This window comes from Alligator sinensis, unplaced genomic scaffold (assembly GCF_000455745.1).
Source record: "Alligator sinensis unplaced genomic scaffold, ASM45574v1 scaffold60_1, whole genome shotgun sequence".
Classification (NCBI taxonomy): Eukaryota; Metazoa; Chordata; order Crocodylia; family Alligatoridae; genus Alligator; species Alligator sinensis.
This window is the reverse complement of record NW_005841858.1, coordinates 2,753,223-2,772,892: the sequence shown is the minus strand read 5'-3', so window position 1 is coordinate 2,772,892 and position 19,670 is coordinate 2,753,223. Positions and strand designations below refer to the sequence as shown.

Genomic DNA, 19,670 nt, shown 5'->3' with positions numbered 1-19,670 from the left:
GGCCCCCAGAAATGCTATCAGATAGCAGGGGTGTAATTGGTAAAATCAGATAGCAGTGCCTTTCAGCTACTTTTGCCCTGGGCCAAATAATGACCAGCAATGTAAAACATCTTCTGCAATTCTAATTATTTGTGTTTACTCAACATTCAAAAATTAATCTCTTGTCTAATAATATTGCAAGTTGATGAATTACCTGTCAAAACTGCTTTGCTTAAAGTTTTTATTTGTCGAAAAATCTCTTCTTTCAGTGTAGTCCAGCTATCTAGATTATTAGCCACTACTTGTTTAATACTGTCTGGCTCAGTTCTAACAAAGAGAAGTAATGAAAGAGCCTCATGCAGAGTTAACCGGTGGTTCTCCAATATTCTTCTGCAAAAAAAGGAAAATAGGTTGACAATATCGCTCATTAGAAGACAGAGAACAAATACCAATAGTTGTCAAAGTGTAGCTATTGTATTAACCAGGAAGCCTGCTAAATACTTTTCCTTAGGTCACATTTTAAAATATAGCTTGCTACTATTATTCAGTATAACAAATAGAGTTAAACATTTAACATATTTGTCAGGCAATATCAAGCAAAGGAGTATTTCTTCCTCCTTTGTTTTTACTTCAAACCTCATTTATGTACAAATGAAGACAAATGTAAATAAAATAGACAAAGCAAATGTCCTATGATTCTTTTTCAAAAGTTCTGACATGGATTTGTGTATGTACTCAAAGTCTTCTTAGGCAATCATCAGGAAGAAACACAGAACTGCAGCTATGTTCCAAATGTTACAATATCCCAAGAACAACTGGCTTTAACTCTGTTGTTAACTTATTCTGTTGAGATTAACGTCAAAAGTTCCAACAATATTCATTAGTCTCTTTCCAGTTTCATTTGCTAACAAAACATTTTAACATGTGCTGAGAAACAACAAACATTGAAATGTTTCCAAAATTTTTTCTCAAGTATTAGTTCTTGCCAGGATGCTTACAATTCTACTGGGTCTAGTTACTGACTGCACCCCACTTTTTCACAGAAAACAGATATTTTGCATTACCTTTTGGGAAGTCTTACCTGAACAGCTGCAACTGCTTATATACAACTTCTTTCTCTTCTTGGAAACATCTCAAATCCCCATTTAGATTTTGCAATTCATCTTGTTTGTTTTTCAACTGCAGGGTTAGATTTTGTATTCTATAAAAGTAAATAAAAGAATTATAGTAATAGTATTTGCTCAACTAAAATCTACAAATTCTATTTTTTGCACTGATATAACTACTTTTCATTTTAGAAACTGCATTCTTTAAGATAAGAGGTATGGTGTCTTCAAGTAGAGAGAAATGGGAAATCTCTAGTCATTTGAAATGTTCCCTTATACTATTCAATAAAACTTGAATCTACTGAATTTTTGTGTCAGGTTCTTGCTTGCCTATGAATCATTGCTGTATTATTGTTATGACCATAAAAAGAGGTGGATGCAGTGTGCAGTTTATTGGGGAAATTTAATTAACAGCTATGTAGTCAACTTAGATTTGGCCCCAAATTTAGATTTAACAAGAACAAACTTTTGTAAAACATAAATATTTCCATAATTTTAAGATAAAAATGCTGCAAAAATAAGATATATATATCATTGTATGTATATTTACAGGCACAACTATTCCCCTGCTGCGTTTGCAAACTAACTACTACAACACAAAGAAACTTAGTCATAATGCGTTAACTTTACTTTAGATACTGGTAAACAGTTTTAGACACAAGTAAACTGGAATATTAAAATTCTTAAAATTTTAATAACAAAGGTGGTGTTAATAGCTTTTGTAAGAACGTGTCTCTTTGCAATTAATAACTTTAAGCTTCTGTTACTAATATTATATTCCACCTATGTCATACAACAAGTTTCAAACACTGCATAAACACATACAAAAAAAATTAATACGGATTTAAAACCTACGTGAAAGCTACAATACTTTAAAATATTTCTGTTTCATAAATCTGAGTCCCGAGAGAAAAAAGGACTTGAAAATGGAAACAACTTTTAACGTGCATCTTCTGTGACAGCCTCCTTCAGTAATATATATACACCAAAAAATTCTTCTTAATTTAGCACTAAGGTTTTTTCCAATGCATTTCCTATCAATACAATCACTAAAACAAAGATAAAATAATTAGTTAACCCAACATTAACATCTGTAACAACCTCAGCTCATACCCCTTAACACCTGAACCATGGGCGTGACAGCGACTACTTTGTCATGGTGCCTCCTATGAGTAGCTGTAAAGAGAAACTAAGAGTGCTGACAGATGTACAGTTTCACATAAAGTGCCATGAGTTACAGCAACTCCTTCCCTCCCCCCACTGACCAATAGATGTTCACTGTTTGGTTGGGGAGGGTGGAAATGGAGTTCTACTTTGAAGCCAATCTAGCGGAGAGAGGCTGTGTGTCTCCAGTCTGGGGTTTGCCCAGCTTCCACTGGAGGGGGGGGTGGATTGGAGGCCCCATCTGAAGGGTGGGGGCTCCAATCCACCCATCACTTCCCTTCATCGGAGGCTGGGCAAACCTCAAAGCAAGCTCCCTCCACTCTCCCATCCTCCCTCTCCCATCCTCCCTCCCATCCTACAAACATCACAGGGGCAGGGACAAACATTAGTTAATGAAGGCACTCCACTTTGGAATACCATCTGAACCCTCATTAAATAAGGGTTAATTTGTTGTGTGATTGGGCGCTTTTTAAAGTGCTCTGCAGCCATGTACTTCTGTCAGGGCACAGCTGTAGAGTGCTTTCAAGGGATCAATTGTGTGACAAATATCACTTTTGTCAGCACCCTAAAAGTCACTACTAAGGCAGCCAGACTTTCAATTTGTCCAATTTCAATACGTTATACTTTCCAATTTTGATATACTAACTACAGGATGAGCCAGAGCAACCTCTCCTATCTATAAGGGAAAAGCTTGACTGGTCTTCAACTTAATGTTGAAGGCTATTCATCACTCAGATCAGTGCTGGAACACATCACCAGGGAAATTAACTCTTTCTACACTACAGGAAACACAAATGGAGTAGCTGAGGAAGATGAAGCTCTCAGATGACACCCTTGCAGACTCTATAGCCAGCAATATCTACGGCTTTGCTACTGTCATCAGAAACAGCCTGCCATATATGCCCAAGGGACATAACACCTCCCAGAGCACAATAGAATGGAATGTTGCCCAGGTCAATAATATAAACACTGTCAACTTATACAGGCCCCACCTTCCATCTTGTCAATGACATCCCTGACTATTCATGACTACATCAATATATGTAAGAGACTTCAACTGTCAATATTAAGATTGGGGGTACTCCGTTAACAGTAGCAACAGAGACAATTTTTGTCTCTGGGCAAGCCTGAATAATATAACCTTCATATATGACTCAAAGGAGCCATGTACCATCCACTCTGGATGATGAACATTCAAACAAACTCAGATCTTGTCTGTTGGAAGCACATCTTGAGTAAAATACTGATAAGAAAAGTACTTGAAAACAATACCATAACAAGGAAGTTTGGTGCCCAGGGCAAGCCCACAGCAGCAGGCCACCCTCACTCCACACACAGATCTGGGGAGCACACCCCCCTCAGTGTTTGCCCGGGGGTGCACACAACAGCAGGAGCTGCGCCCCCCCAAATAAGCCACTCATGGCTCTGTCCCGCACCCTGCCCTGGCTGGGCAGAACCTATTAGCACCCCTTCACTTTGGCACCCAGGGCAGTCACCCCGCTCTCCTCCCGCTTGCTAATGTACTGTTTGACAAATTTCCATCACTCCAGTACAGACCCTCCCTCATAAGTACTGACAACATGATTTTTCAGCCCACACCATCCGGACCAACTCCAAGATGAACCTTTTGGAGGGCAAACTGGCAGAAATACCAAAGGCTGACCAACAGGAGAGCAAAACAAATAGAGGATCCATCAGAAACCAAGGCTACAAAACATTTACAAGCTGCCTAACTGAAATAGCCAAACTCTACATACCTAGAGGCTATAGAAGTGACTCTATGCCATGCTGCAACAAGCAGTTTGAACAGCTCTTTAACATCATTAAGCAATGTAATAACCCTACAACCATAAAAAGAACTAGAGAACTGCTAGCTACCACACTGACCAATATCAAAAAGGAGAGATGTTTCACTACCATAGAAGGATTGGATATGAGCCACTTGAGCAGACAAGCATGGAGCATCGTTAACCACCTTACAGGCAAAGGCACCAAAAAACAACATTGCCCTGTGTCAGCCAACTCCGTCACGAAAATACTATGCAACAGCAGAAAGTACTGTAACCCAAGCAAGCAACACAGAAATGATTAATCATCTGATTCATGAACAACTTAAATCACCGTATGTCAACCTTAATTTAACCACCCCTATTTCTGACAATGAGTTTGACACACCTATTCAAGTGATCAAGATTGGCAAGGCTGCTGGACTAGATAAGATATTCCCAGAATTCATTACCAAGCTCAGAACCACAATGAAAAAATGGATTCAGAAATGCACGTATAAATGTCTAGAAAGTAACAGACTTCCAAAAATATCGAGAAAAGCTGATGTCATTGCTGTTCTGAAACCCAATAAACCATCAGAGGATCCAGAGAGATACTGACCCATCTCACTACTCTGCATTACATACAAACTCATGGAGTGCATAATCCTGAATAGAATAAAGAACATCACTGACCCCCCAGCTACCAAAAACAGAAGCTGTTTTTTGGACAAAGTAGTGTACTACTGACCAAGTTACATTACTTACATCTCACATAGGAAACAGATTTGAAATGAGGCAGAAAACAGGCACAGGCTTTATCGACCTCACAACACCCATGACATTGTATGGCATCAAGGCCACAAATATAAAGTGAACTCTGTGATACCTGACTGCAAGCTATGAGCTTTCATTACTAACATGATCTCTAGCAGATCATTCAAACTCACTACCAGCCAAGAAGAAAAAGCAGAGTACAAACTCTGAAGAATGGAGTCCCCCAAGGGTCAGTACTAGCACCAATACCTTTCAATGTATATACCTCAAACTTCCTGCATATTGCATCTAAGTGATACACATACGCTGATGATGTTGCTGTAGTAGCCCAAGGAATAGACATGGCAGAACTGGAAAAGACACTGAACACTTACACTGAACTCATCACTGACTATCTCCACAAGTGGTGCTTAAAGTTGTGCATCAATAAATCAGTATCTTTACTCTTTCACCTGGACAATCGCTGACCCACAAGCACACTGAATATCAGAGTAAGCAACCACATCCCTCTCCATGAGCATACTCTAACCTACCTAGGAGTAACATTAGATCGTTCCCTCACCTGTAAACTTCATATTCAAAAGGTCAGAAGTAAAGTCTCAGCACAGGTAGCAATCTTAAGATGTTTAGCCAGCATGACATGGGTGTCAACTTCAAAGTACTCAGAACTGTCACAACCCAAAGTTGTGGTTTTTTGTTTGTGTGCGCTTCGGCACCGCCAAATTATGTTCCCGCTAAATTGCAGCTCCTTTGCACGGTGGAGTTTTCTGCTGCAACAAAAGAACCCGCGTGCAGAAGAGTATTTCCCGCCAGTTTGTAGCCTTCTTTGCATGGTGCATTTCTTTTGCATCCTGGAGATGCACGGTGCAAAGGAGTTCCCGCCATTTGTATTTAGATTCGTGCCACATTATTGGGTTAAATTAGGCACACATGGCGGCTAGCGATTGGCTTGCTAGCCGTATAAAGAGCTTGAGTGGTTTCCGCCCAAGTTGGAGGACTCCACAAACACCAGGAGAGGGAGAGAGAAAGCAAATTGGAGTTCGGGGGAAAGAGCATGATGATCTCTAATCGCTGCTGATTCCTTCGAACCCAGCTCTTCCCTTAAGAAGGCAACAGAGGCTTAACTACTGAACTGAACCCACAGAGCCTTAACAACTCCAGGGACCCAATTACCGAACGGCCTCTAGCCTCTCCCCGTCACCGAGCGCAATCCTAGACGTATGCCTTTCCTTTTGAAACTACCGAACCCGCGGAGCTTCAACCACTCCGGGGTCAATTGTCGTAGTCCTCCAACGAGGATTTAAGCGGAGCTGTGACTGGAAAACTGTCCGGCCTACACCACGAACATCTTTGGTGTAAGTAAACAATCTTTTAATCAACAATTACGCGTCCGTGCCTAATTCCAGATCCCACGGGTCTCTCTCCGACCCCGCGTGCCCAGGCTGCTGGCCACAGTCCGCATGCGCAAAAACGGGTCCGCATACCGCTTCCGGCCCGCTCATGGCGACATGGATGGGGTCGGGAGGCGGCCCGCACAAGAACCACCATACTTGGAATGGTATGTGCCCCAGCAGAATACTGTGCTCCTGTACAGTTCAGAAGTTGTCACTAAAAGTTCAACACTGTACTTAACAATGTGCTGAGACTCATAACAGGCTGCATAATTCACACACACATAGATGTACCCCCTGCACTCCTGGGCATTAGACCAAGTGATAAAGGAAGATGGACCCTAACATGATTACTGGCAATAGAGGCAAGAGATGACAAAAATACTTGCTCCATCAACTGTTACCTGAAGACTCAAACAGCTGGAGGCTTAAAAGTAGTAAATAATTTATACATGAAGCCCACAAGCTCCTGGAAGAGATTCTGGACACTGAACCAAACCAAACCTGTTGCACCAGGATGGGTCCTGTGTGCACAGGCCCTACCTGGGCCAGTTCCATGTATGTAAGACCTGGCCAGCAAGACACGCAGTCCCTGCAAGTAGCACAGGGCCCCAGATGACAACTGTGTACCTTTGGGGAGCTCTGGTCCACTTGGGTTGTCACCCAGGGCCCCGCACCACTGCAGCAGGGCTTTGGCTCCTGCGGGGGCTCTGGGCCCTGCAGGGGGAGGGCTGTAGCCCCTGTGAGGGGGCTTTGGTCCTTGCGGGGGGTGGGGTTATGGGCCCTGCAGGGGGAGCTGTAGCACTTGCAGAGGGAGGGAACTCTGGCCCCTGTGGGGTGGCAGTCCATGGGCTGTGTGGGGGGGTCTGCACCCTGCAGGTGGCAGGGGACCCACCCCTCCTGAGCAGCCCCCCCATGCTCCCCACACCCACAGGTTCCCCCACAATCCCCCCACAAACTCCATACCCCCAAGCTACCCCCACAAACTCCTCACCCACATACCTGGTCCTGTGAGTCTGGAGTAAGGGGATTAGGGCAGAGGGCAGGCTATGGGTTGAGAGTGAGGGGCAAGGGCAGAGGCAGGGTACTGGCATATCAGTGCTGCTCAGCGCTGCACATCCTGGTGAGTAAAGTGGGTAGGGGCAGCTCTGGTTTTTCTATGACAAAAAAGCTAAAAGTAAATGCCAAAGTGTATAGATATTTAGAATTTATTTTATTATGATGACAGAGGCACTGGTGGGCTTCCAAATTGCTTTAAACTTGTAAATATATCAATAAAACATTGCCCAGCTGATTTCTCTCCATATAGTGGCATTTCATTTTAATACCGAAAGAACACTATTTTGGGTATTTTAATGAAAGAAATTGGGTTTATCACAGAATTTGCAATTTTTAAACAGGAAACACCAGGATCTCTGCTGGTGAGAAGTGGCAAGACCCAGGCAGAGGAACCTGTCCAGGGCCAGCACTGGGGGCCCAGCTGGAGGGCAGATGAGGTGGCTGACCTGTTGGCCATTTGGGGCCAAGAGGACACACTTGGACAGTTCAAAGTGGGCCACCACAAGGAGCACATCTTCTGAGCAATAACTGCCCAGATGGCAGAGCGGGGGCACCCCATCCGGGTCTGGCAGGCATGGAGCCATGAGGCTGCAGGTCCAAGGGGGTGGATGCTGTCACAGATGGCAGCAGGTCACAGCCATGCAACAGCCCCCACTGCCAGACTGCTGCAGTGAATAGAGGAGGCAGGGGACACTCCAGGTCACGGCTGCTTCAGTAGTCCAGCTGGCACAAGGGGTAGCATCCCCAGATACCAACTGGCTGAGCTCCTGAGGGCAAGCAGCCCTGAGCTGTTCATCAGAACAGGTTTTTATACTGCTGGGACCAGCACAGGTGCTGACCCCAAGGTCTAGCTCCCCCTGGCTACAGCTCCAAGAGGAGCTGCCCAGGGTTATTTTGCCCCAAGTGGCATAACTTGCCCCACACCAAAGTGCACATCCAGGCATGTGCGCTGCAGCAAAAATCCCTGGCTCAAATTTGTGCTGCTCCTATTTGAGCTGCCACAAGCACACGTGCCTGCATGTATGGACACACCCTCTGGATTTATCTTGTGAATCATGTTTGCATACTTAACAGTAACACCATGGGGCACCCTTGAAAGGATCTCAAGGTACCCTGGCTGAGAATCACTGATCTAAGGATTAATTTATAATCAATAAACAGAGTGCGAAAGAGGACAATGATCTGGTAATCAGGAATGTTAGCATAGTTAAACTGCACACTTCAAGGGCTTGTAATGTTTTCATTATGAAGTTTTGGCATAGGAATAAATTCTGAAATGGAGTCTGTCAGAATCTGGACTGGCATGGGAATAAGAGAAACTTATCTCTAGCAAGTACAAACATATTGAAAGCATCATTTTCCTAGCTTTAAAATAAGGCATTTCCATCATAATCATCATCCTGGGTGGAGAAAAGATCCAAATGCAGCACAGATCAATGTTTTTGGTATGTTGGGAGCTGAGTGAGTGTTGTTGAATTTAGTTAGTGTGATAATTGTTCTAAATTCAAGATAAATGTGAGACGTAATTAAGCTCTTTTATGGAACAGACAGCTGAATCCAAAGAAGTCACCTTTAAAAATGCAAGCCACATGTTGGAATCTGAGCCACCTGGGTAGAGAGATTTGACTAAATACAAACACAAGGGTCTGGTAATTGTTTACGGTAATTGTGTGTGAGAGCAGGAAGCACAAGACAGACATGTATGCACACAGAAGGCAGCAAGGAAGCCCCAGCCACTGCCAGAGAAGCATTTGCAGAATGACCCAAAGAAAGTCAGAAGATCTGACAAAGAAAGTCAGAAGATCTGATCACATTCTGTTTGCAGAATGTGCTGGCTGGAAAGTGGTGTTGAAATAAAAGCAAAGAAACTATCATTTATCTCCTGTGTTCAGAGAAACAGGACTTTGTATACATTTTTTAAAATGTAATATGACTGCATTCAAGAAATATGTCACTCCATCATCAACTTGAAACCAACTTGCGAGACCATAAAGATTGGCTTGCTGCTCTAGTGAAAAGGGGTAATTTTCTTAATCTGAAGAAATATAGTCAGAAATATAGTATCCACAGGATTAAACCAGGAAAATGGAAAGATCATTGGAAGGCCAGTAAGGGTAGTTCTCTTCCATCAAATTCAAGAACTACTTGGTCAGATGGAGAGAACTTGTCAAAACTCCTTTCAACCTGATTCTTGGTAAATTCATTTTTGGTTTTTCGATTCCATTTTCACTCATTTGGATTTGTGCACATCCTGCTCCTTTTCTATTGTAAGTCTTTCTCTCAATGGTTTACAGCAGTGGTTTTCAACCAGTGATCCACAGACCCCTGGGGGTCCACAGACTATGTCTAAAGGTCTTTGAAAAATGACGATGATCAATCAAAGTATGTGAATACCCACACTTACAATTCAAAGGGGTCTGCACCGCCATGCTAATTTTTTAGGAATCTGCAAATGAAAAAAGGTTGAAAACCTCTGCCTTACAACAATCCAAAATTTCAAAGGAAAGAAGATGCTCCTTCCTTGCAAGAGCCACATTCTGTTTTGACAGAAGACCTAGCGATAGACCCAGGCAGGGTGTCATATGTGACAGTACAAAGTCCTAGTACCAGTTCACTGAGCTGATGCCAGGAGACTTTCCCAAGCACTTACAGCCATGCAGAGAATTATTTTGCTCGCTTTACAATCACTATTTTATGTGATTCATTTTTATGTGTTCTTCAGCCACTCTCCAGAAAAGGACTCTCAAGAGAAACAGATTGCCAATCCCTTATTCACACTATTGACCAGTTACAAAGGTAGCCTTATCAGCTTCATCCACATTACCTTTCATTGGAGCCACCTGCATGTGAGTAACTGTTTGCCCTTGAAAAAGACTCAAAATCTGGCCCACTGGTAACATTTCAAAGATAAAAGGGGCTCTAATTATTATTTTTTTTCAATTGCTTGTGGATTCCAATAATATAAAACGTTTCAATGACAAGCAGAAAGAATACAGTAATTAAACCAACTTTCTTCATAAATTCCAGCATAAAGAAAAAATTCAGTTATCATCTTTGTGAGACGAGTCCTGTGGCATATGTTTATTGGCAAATAGAGCTTATATCAGCTAGTGCAGATCAGCAGCAAGCCACCCTGACCACGCTGGATTCTTTTCTAGCTATCTTTTTATTTCTCTCTTTTTAACAGATAGCTAGGAAGGAATACGAGCATGTTAGAAGCTAAATTACTCCAAGAGGAAACATGAAACATATTTCATTTTGTCACTCACCTCAGCTTCTGCTCCGTTTATTTTAGTCTAGATTGAAAAGGAGATTACATTCTTGGACTCTCGGTTGCTCAATATGCAGGTGACAGAGGACTATGGTTTGTTTGTTTTAATGACTCTTTAAATTAATATTATTGATCTAGAGAAGTGCTAGATTGAGTGTACTGGAGACAGACTGATTTATTCAGATAACAGATATAACAGTCTGGAGCTGGGCAAGCATTTGTGAACTCTGGCTCACTTCAATAGAAGTTCATGCTCTGTATCTTATTTGGTTAGTCTGTAAAGTGTGTATCTACCCTGCCTGACTTCAAGCATCTGTAATCCAGAAATGTGCACACATCTGCCTGCTAAGTATGCTTGGGAGGCATTCAGGCTGCTCTTGCGCACTCTGGCAAAAGTCTGTCTCTTAAAAGTTCTCTTTCTGCTTAGCTGTAAACGTTCTTTCTGCAACACATGCAGCTTGATTTATAGTCTGTTCAGTGGGGCTACTAATTCTATACTGACGTTTCAGTAACGTTTATCAGTTGCAGTTGAATGCCCACCTGAACAACCTTCATGGGTCTTGCTCATTTTAGAGTCAGTTCATTATTTTCATTTTACAAAACTATGAAAAAGCCACTCCACCATAAGCAGCCACCAACTCACACCGAGGAAACATACTCTTACTTTGTATCATTAGCACTAGAACACAGAGAGTGTCCACTCTTGGCTAACTCTTTTTACCTTTGAACTGGGCTCTATCCTAAAAGTATTTCCTTATACTAAAGTTTCAGTGAAACAAAAGAAATAGAGGCTATTTAAAGGCTATTCTAATTTTCCATGTAATGCCAGGCTGCTGTTAAATTGCCTGTATCCTCAGGACATCATAGATATGAAAACTGCAAGCAATACTATTCTCTCTCTCTCTCATCACTCACAGCATGTAAGGTTAACTCTAAAAAAAAATCATAAACATCGACTAGTCTAAGTTTCTTGAAAAGGGTTAAACTACCAGAGAAACTCAAATCAATTGTTTTGCTTTAGTCATAGTCACGTGACATGCACGCCACAGCAGCTGCAACAGGCAGTGCACTAAGCAACAGCCTGTGCTCACGAGAGTGTACTAAGCAGAGTGTACTAGGCAGTTCAGTTAGATCTAAGCTTTGCTTGTGCTGTGAACTAAAGCTATTTATAATGGAGAACATTTCCTTACCAGAAATTCTGATAAACGTACCTATAAGAAATCACATTCTCACAGAAAAATTTTAAAGGGCAAAAAGGTCCTAAGGACATAAGAACAGTGTAGTTGCTCATAATGCTACTTGTCCTGAGAGTGGGAGAATTTGCAATAAAGAATTTTCCATTTTAAGCAGGACAAATACTGATGAAGTGAGAGAGGTGGCACTCTCATTTTGAGGAGAGAATGGATGGAAAAAATTGGTACCCCAGATGATTTTAACACTTCTTTTAAAAATATATAACAACAGTCCTGATACCTGAACTGACCCGGTCTTCCCAAATGAAAAATTCCAATAGACTCCAATGGCTTACTAATGGCTACAGGACAGTGCTTAACTAACATTAAACATCACATATATAATACATGAGTTTATATTTTAATATCCTCCAAGTCTTTGAATTAGTCTATTTTGTAACTTTATACAAAAATTAACTGAGACACTCGACAGTTTTCTACTTGTACAGTACTACAACAAATTTAAAACAAAATAGTCACAAACTCAGGCACACAGCAAGTGAATTCACATGCAATTGACTAATTTAATTTAATCTTTGTCCAGCCACCTACTGCTGTTGGCATGCTTTCCCACGGGTTTGCAAAGGAAGATCAAATGTTGCTACACTGCGGGGTTCAGTTGTGCTAGCAGATAATGCCGTTATTTTTATCAGCAATGACTATCTCATTACCTCACTCAAAAGTTCAGTTCATTGCTTTTTCCTACCCATTTCCAGTGAATAATTTTGCTCAGCAGATGAAGTGTGTTATTTTTTTAAATGTCTACAAATGAAAACAGCAAACCAGTCCAAAAAAAGCAAAACATTTTATCAAACTATAAACTTTTAAATTTAACCATGTATACCATATGCATACAGTATAGACCCATTCATTGCAAAAGGGCTAACAGAAAAGGTATTCAGTCCTGAATAAGCTGCTAGGATTCTGAAGTCCTCAGAATCGGTGACACACTAAGTTAGACAGTTAAAACTAAACAAAATTAGACCACAAATGAAATGAGTTGATGGTTTCAATGCAACAGCTCCACACATATCAAGAAACTACCACATAACTAAAGCTTGCTGTGTGTATTCAGGGAGAGTTTAGCAGAGAAATCAAAAGTTAGGGTTAGGGTAACAATGGGAAATGTAGGAAATGACTGTCTTTTCTGCCCAGAATCTGTGAATCTGTATTCAGTATTGCTTTGTGTGTTACTTTGTACAATGCCTAGCACAAATGTGTCCTGATCCAGGAATGGGCCCCATGGGCCCCATAATAAATAATGATCATCATCATCTACACTGTCCTGACAGATAATTGACCTAAATTATCAGTTCTAGATTGGTATAGATTCTGTATAGGTCTGTATATTGGCCTAGATTCTGTAAAGCAGTTACTATTACTGCTAGGCTGGCACAAAGCAGGCCTAAAAGAATCAACAACAGGTGGAATGAATAAGTGGCCTGCTCTTTTTGCTAGAGTAGAGAGCGTTGGGGTGTGCCTGGGCCTCCTTTAAAACCAGCTGATTCCCAGCTGCTGTACTGATTCCCTGGGCTCCTAGCAAACCTTCATGCTAGACTTAGTTACACTGATGGACCAAACCAGCATGCAGGCAGCCTAGGTTGGGGGGAACTCACAAATAACTTTAATGCCATCTTTGAAGCCCTCACTCCAGTTGTGTTGTGAAGTTACTGGCCAAATCAAAAGATCTAACCCACTTATTTTTCAAGTATGCTCACAATACAGGTATACATTTTTAAAATTCCCATTCTTAGACCCACTTCTGAAAAAATGAATAGAGCTGCTTGGGCATAACTGAGGATAGAATCTAACCAACTGCCTTTTGCCTATGTGACATATGTAGAAATAATACTACACAGTACAATATCATCAGTTGAAAATTCAAATATAAGCTTCTTGCTATTAACTAAGCACTTCAGTTTAGATAGCAAGAAATGTTAAAATGACTAATACTTTAAGGAAAATTAGAATGACCAGTAACTTCTGAAAACTACAATAATGGCTAGAGACAACAATTACACATAAACCAGTAAAAGTGATTGGAAACCAATTCAAATTTGTAACACAACAGAGGTTCAGTGCACATAAATTGCTGTCAAAATGGCTCAAAATGGTCTAAGATAAACCTAAATGGACATAGTATCAGACTTAACTGATACAGGTGTAATCAGTTTTTTGAAATTCTGTCTCAGATCTGCTTCAGATTCAAATTAACTCTCAGTCCCCCAGCATCCCAAGATGTTTGCACCTCCCCCATAAATCCCCCCTCACAGGGTTGGTGGGCTAGCCTTGGCCCAAGCTGTCTGCTCTAGCCAAGCAGGGAAGTGTGCTCTAGTGCCCTCCTGTTTATGACCTGGGCCACTGAAGCATGTGGCTGCATTTCTGGAATCAAAAGTGAATGTTTGTTCACTTGTTTATCATTTTAATCTATGCAGCCTAGACTAACCTGAAAAGATTGAATCGATTCAGCCTTGGGCTTTTTGACCGTCTGTACTTAGCCCTTTAGATAACAATTTCTCCTGTTAATCTAATATAGCCAAACTCTCACTGATCTAGGTACAGGCTCTTTTTTCATATTCAGTAAATTAATTTTGCATTCACAAATATGTTCCCAAAGATATTGGCACCAGAAGCACTGCTTCAAGTTCAAAAAGCAAAAGAGAAATAACATAAACACTTGTACATGCAAAACAATGTTAATTTGACAATCTTCATTGCTACCAAATGCATCACTAAAATTTCATTTCACCTCTTCCTACGGTCATCTGGCCTAGTATTATGAAAGAAATTTGAATCTGTGGAATTTTAACTAAAGCTATGATTGAAGCTACTACATTAACATAATAAAAAAGAGCCGTTTCTCAATATGACATTTATTGATGAGTACTAGAAAAACTGATATAGTGCATTATTTTTTTTCCTAAGACCTGTGTTCTCCCAAATGTGGTCCAAGAGCTGATGGTCTATGAATGGGTTGACAGTCTATCAAGAGCTAGCTGGTCACATGTTCAGTTTCCCTTTTCAGTGGCTAAATCACATTAAAGGAAAGTTAAAAAACATTAGATACTTTCCTATTAGTTTGTTAAGAAAGTAAGCTTTGCTACTACCATAGCATATTTACTCATTCAGACCTGAAAATTTCCTCTCTTTGAGTAAAGGGTTCACAGATCTGTTATAAATTTGCTTCAGCAAGCATCCAGCTTAGGGCAGAGTCAGACCTGTCAGTCACTGGCAGCAGAGGTATGCCCTGTGTCCTTAAGTTTTCACTACTTGAGATCATTTCCAGAGCCAGGACAATTCAAGTCTATTTTCCTTACAGATTGTGAAAACTGTACTCTGTGGAAAAGCACAATGATATCTTATACACAAAGCATATTAAACTCCACCTAACAAAGAAAAATCCATATCAATACTGATTTTCCATTCTACCCTGGCTGATGCACCAGGGTAGACTTGATCTGTGCATCTCATTACTTCACCAAAGAAAACTGTCAAGCAAGAACAAATAAAAGTTGCACTTTGTGCCAATGTGCATAGATCTAGTATAATGGGGTTTTCATAGCAGTGCACCTTGAAGGTAAGAAGGAAAATCATCTCTTAAATATGGAGATACAAAACTAGATCAACTTTGTTTAAATAACAACTCTCCACTACTCCCAGGCACTGAGACGTAGGAAGGACATCTGCCAAAAGGAAGGAAACAGCATTGGCAAAAATTGGATGACCCATCCAGAATTTGGTGAATTCATGTATTGATGGCCACATGGCTGTTTAGAATATCATGATACAGAAGATATAATGGGATCCCTATGACTGCTAGTGCTCATGAAACTGGACTATTTTTTAATTTTCTTAGGAAATATATGCTATGATTGTCATAAGGACCAGCTGTCTGAATAACAAACACAATACTGTATTCAATAGAGAATACTGCCATCCTCAAACAAAAACTCATCTGATTAGAGACAGTCATCAGGAGGTCTAATTTAATGGATAAAACATATGATGACCCTTCCTACAGGGTTCACACTGGATAGATGAATTCCACTAATATCATCAGACTTGGAAAAATATTAAACTAAATTTGCCAATATTAAGCATGATGAACCATGAAATATCAACTGACCACAAGAGATTGTGAACTCCTGGCATTAGGAGAAAGTCCTGAGAACATGGTGATCTCTTCTCCATTCTTACATTTTAGATAAACTGAAACTGAACATCTTATCTTTGGAGACAGCTGAATGCAGTAAGAAGTCTACACAGAGTGGAAGTTGTATTGTGACATGTTGGCAACTAGTAGACAACGAAAGCATGGGAAAGGAGTATTTGCAAGGGACCCTTGCCAACAAACTGATATATCTCATGTCTTGAAGTAGAACTAATGGTCAAAAGCTGTTACCAAATGTTACTGGAAGATCTGATTGTGCCTTCTCCATACCAGTTTGTTTTCAACATGTTTTATTTCTTTTTGTACACAAGCTGTTATACATCTCTGTGAAGAAGCTAATATTTCATTTATAAATCAGGTGTGCAATAACATAATACATAAACCTTGTGACTAGATACAGACATTAAAAAAGCCCAAGGTGGAACTGATCAAAGTTATATGGCTTTCTGTAAGTGGCATAGTTTAGATCGGTAATGAACAGAACACACATTTGTCCTTTGGAGGGGAGAGGGCAAATCTTAGACTGGGTTCTGCCATTTTTAAACCAGTCTATATGTGCTGAACTTCTGTTCTGTTACAGGTTTAGACTGGTTTCTGATCGCTTATATCAGTAAAAGTGTAATGTCTGTACCTGGCCTGTGAAGCACAGTACTTCTTAAAGACCTGTTCACAAACTACTTCCTAATTATGTTTTCCAGAACTCTGTTTAAACTTAACGCATCACAACTGAGCTAGATGATTTTGGATCTGGACGCTATAATGGCATACAGGCCCTTTCACCTCTTGACAACTTGTTCACATGTGACCTAGTTTAGTAATGAATTAAAATTGTTCTGACAACTGTTCAGTAAAATTATTTGATGGTCTCCATTCATTCTCATGCAATTTACATTTGGCATTAATTATCTCTCCTCTTTTCAGTCTCAACAGAGGTAAAGAGTTTAGTGGGCAGAAAAACTGAACAACGTTCTTTCCACCAAAGTTAAGTCTCTGGAACAGATGTAAGGTATAATGGTAGGAAAGCGGTTGCATTACCACTATCCGTTCTCAATCTGTTCTGTGCACAAACAAAAGACTAAACTAAACTTTCCAAGGTTATCAAACCATCGTCTACCATGTGCAGAAAATTCAAGTTACAAAATATGGGCCTAATTTTCTTCCCACAACAACTATTTCTTCAGTTTTCACTGTCAGTATATGAGGGTTACCATACATCTGGGTTTTCCCAGGAATGTCCTCTTTTTGAGTCCTCCCATCTCTGTCCAGGTGTTTTTTTTTAATATCAACATGAGTCTGGGATTTTGCTCTGCTCAGCATCAAAGTTTTTCCTGGCACCTCCTGGCCTACCCTAACCTACCCTAGCCAGGAACTGCTTGGGGCTGGGGGCAAGTGGGGGGAGGGCGACTGGAGGCAGGGGGCATTATATGTGTCTGCACGCACACACGCGCGTGGCCAGCATGCAGCCAGGCAGGGTGGTGGGAGCAGCCTTGGCAGCTGGATGCAGGTAAGTCTATGGAGGGTGGGGGTTGGAGGGCCGGGGCTTGGGGGGTGTGTGTGTGTGTGTGTGGGGCGAGGGTGTGGGGGGGGGGGGGGTGGGGGGGGGAGAGCGTGGGGGGTGTGTGTGTGTGTGTGTGCGGCAAGGGTGTGTGGAGGGGATGGGTGTGTGAGGGTGGCAGGTGCCTGCAAGCGGAGCAGGGGGCTGTGCGTTAGGAGTGAAGGGCAGCAGAGGGACTGTGGGTCAGGAGTGTGGGGCACAGGCAGTGGCAAGGGGCTGTGGGTCAAGAATGAGGGGACAGGGGGGCAGGGGCTGAGGGTTGGGAGTGAGAGGCACCAGCATAGTCTGTAGGGCAGGGAACTGTGGGTCAGGAGTGAGGGGCAGCAGCAGGGCTGTGGGGCCTGTGGCTTGGGAGTGAGGGGCAGGGGTAGGGGCAGGGGACAGGCATATCATGGCCTCTCCCTCCTTCCCCGACATGTGTCCTCTTTTTTGAAACTGGAAATACAGTAACCCTAACATAGTTACGTAAAACTGATACGGGAGAAGTACCTTTTTCAATTAACAGATTAGGGTATTTAATGGCCACAATTATGAAAAGGAAACAGTATTGATACCATTTTAAAGACAATCTTTAAACTGTAGAAAAGTCAGAACCTTCAGAGAATTTTTTTCCCAACATAATGTTAGACAGACCTGCTTAGTCAAGCTTAGTGAAAAAATAACACTTTGGTAGCTAGTAAATAAGAAGCTGACAGGAAAATTAAACTGTACCAGGAACTGACTACTATGTTTTTTCCTATGAAATTTAGAAGAAACGCAAAACATTAACAGCATAAATAGTGACCAACCTGTTAGATCTGCGAAATTATGACAATTTCATTAATATAGATAAGAAAGTATTTTTTTAAGAATATAGGGCATTTATAGACGTACTCCATTTATAGACATGCTCCAGGAGCGGGGGGGGGAAGAGGGGGCACTTTAATCAGAGCAGTTCCAAGAGCTGCTCTAATTAAAGTGCCCAGAGTGTCACATATATCAGCATCCCCATGCTGAAAAATGGCGGGCGGGGGGGGGTTGAATTAAGACACTTTCTAACAATTTATGCTTTAACTAAAGCTCATTGAACAAGCTTTAGTTAAAGCACCCCGCTGCCATTTTTCAGTGCAGGGACGCTCATACACATGGTGCTGGAGTCTGCTGGAGTGCAGTAATTACCATACAGTAGCAGACTCGATTGAGTCTGCTCTGATGCACTGTAATTACAGTGTGTTGGAGCAGCCTCCCTGGACATGTATAGGCTCCCATAATTTCTAAATACACAATATCTCTTAACTCTGCCTGCTGTAGGTATGCATTACTTTAAGTTCTTGTATTATGTGCAGTAATACAAAACACTACATGTTTCCTTAAAATTACAAAAAAATGCATTAATTCTCCTTTCTATATTGTATTTTTGGCACTATAGATATATTGTGCCAAACCTGTCCCCCACGCAGGTAACATTTTAGTGAATTCCAAAGAAATGCATACTTTTCCTTAGAGATGGGGGAAAAAATCAGGTAATTCTATTCCATCTGTTTTTTTCCCTGCCTGAAGCTATATATCCCCTCGTTCCCTTGGATGACTTTCTTCTCCTTCATCTTCTTATCCCATAAGCAGCCCTGGTTCCCAAAGTGGACTATGAGACTATGAGGACTTTGCCTCCTGCCAGGGTGGATCCAGGATTTCATAAAGCAGGGGGCAGAAGCAGCTACTAGTGCTGCAAAGATGGCTGCACCCCCAGCTCCCAAACTTCCACTACCACCTATCAGTGTGGGCAGACCACACCACAGGAGCCTCTTGGGACATTTATAAAGTCCCCAAAGCATATAAGAACCCTCCTTGCCCCCACCATGCTCAAAAACATGGTTCTGCCTCTTCTTTCCCTCCCTCTCCAGTAGCAGTGGGTGGGGGGTGGTTAGGAGGTGGGATTCCCACACATTGGCTAGTCTCCCAAGAGCAGAAGGATGAGAGGAAACCCCGCAGCCCATCACAACTGCCACTCTGGCTGTTCCCAGTGTCACAACCCAAGGGTGTGATTTTGTTCGTGTGTGCTTCGGCACTGCTAAATTATTTCCCGCCACTAGCAGCTTTCTTTGCAGGGTGCATTTCTTAGTTGCAAAGAGAAATGCACGGTGCAAAGGAGTTCCTGCCATTCGCATGCAAATTTGTGTCCCACTATTGGCCAGTTCTAAATTATTCCCACGTGGCGGCTAG

The 19,670-nt window shown here is 41.7% G+C and overlaps 1 protein-coding gene across 2 annotated transcripts in view; it reads right to left on the bottom strand.

The window, feature by feature from the left end:
- The window catches only part of LEKR1 (leucine, glutamate and lysine rich 1), a 152,293-nt gene that overhangs the window by 73,038 nt on the left and 59,585 nt on the right, over positions 1-19,670 (bottom strand). For both annotated transcript variants that reach the window (XM_006016465.3, XM_025214914.1), the window contains 2 exons: positions 1,061-1,180; positions 194-369 (listed from right to left, as the gene is read on the bottom strand). In XM_006016465.3, coding sequence (XP_006016527.1) covers positions 194-369; positions 1,061-1,180 — 296 coding nt within the window. The remainder of the gene's footprint in view (positions 1-193; positions 370-1,060; positions 1,181-19,670) is intronic.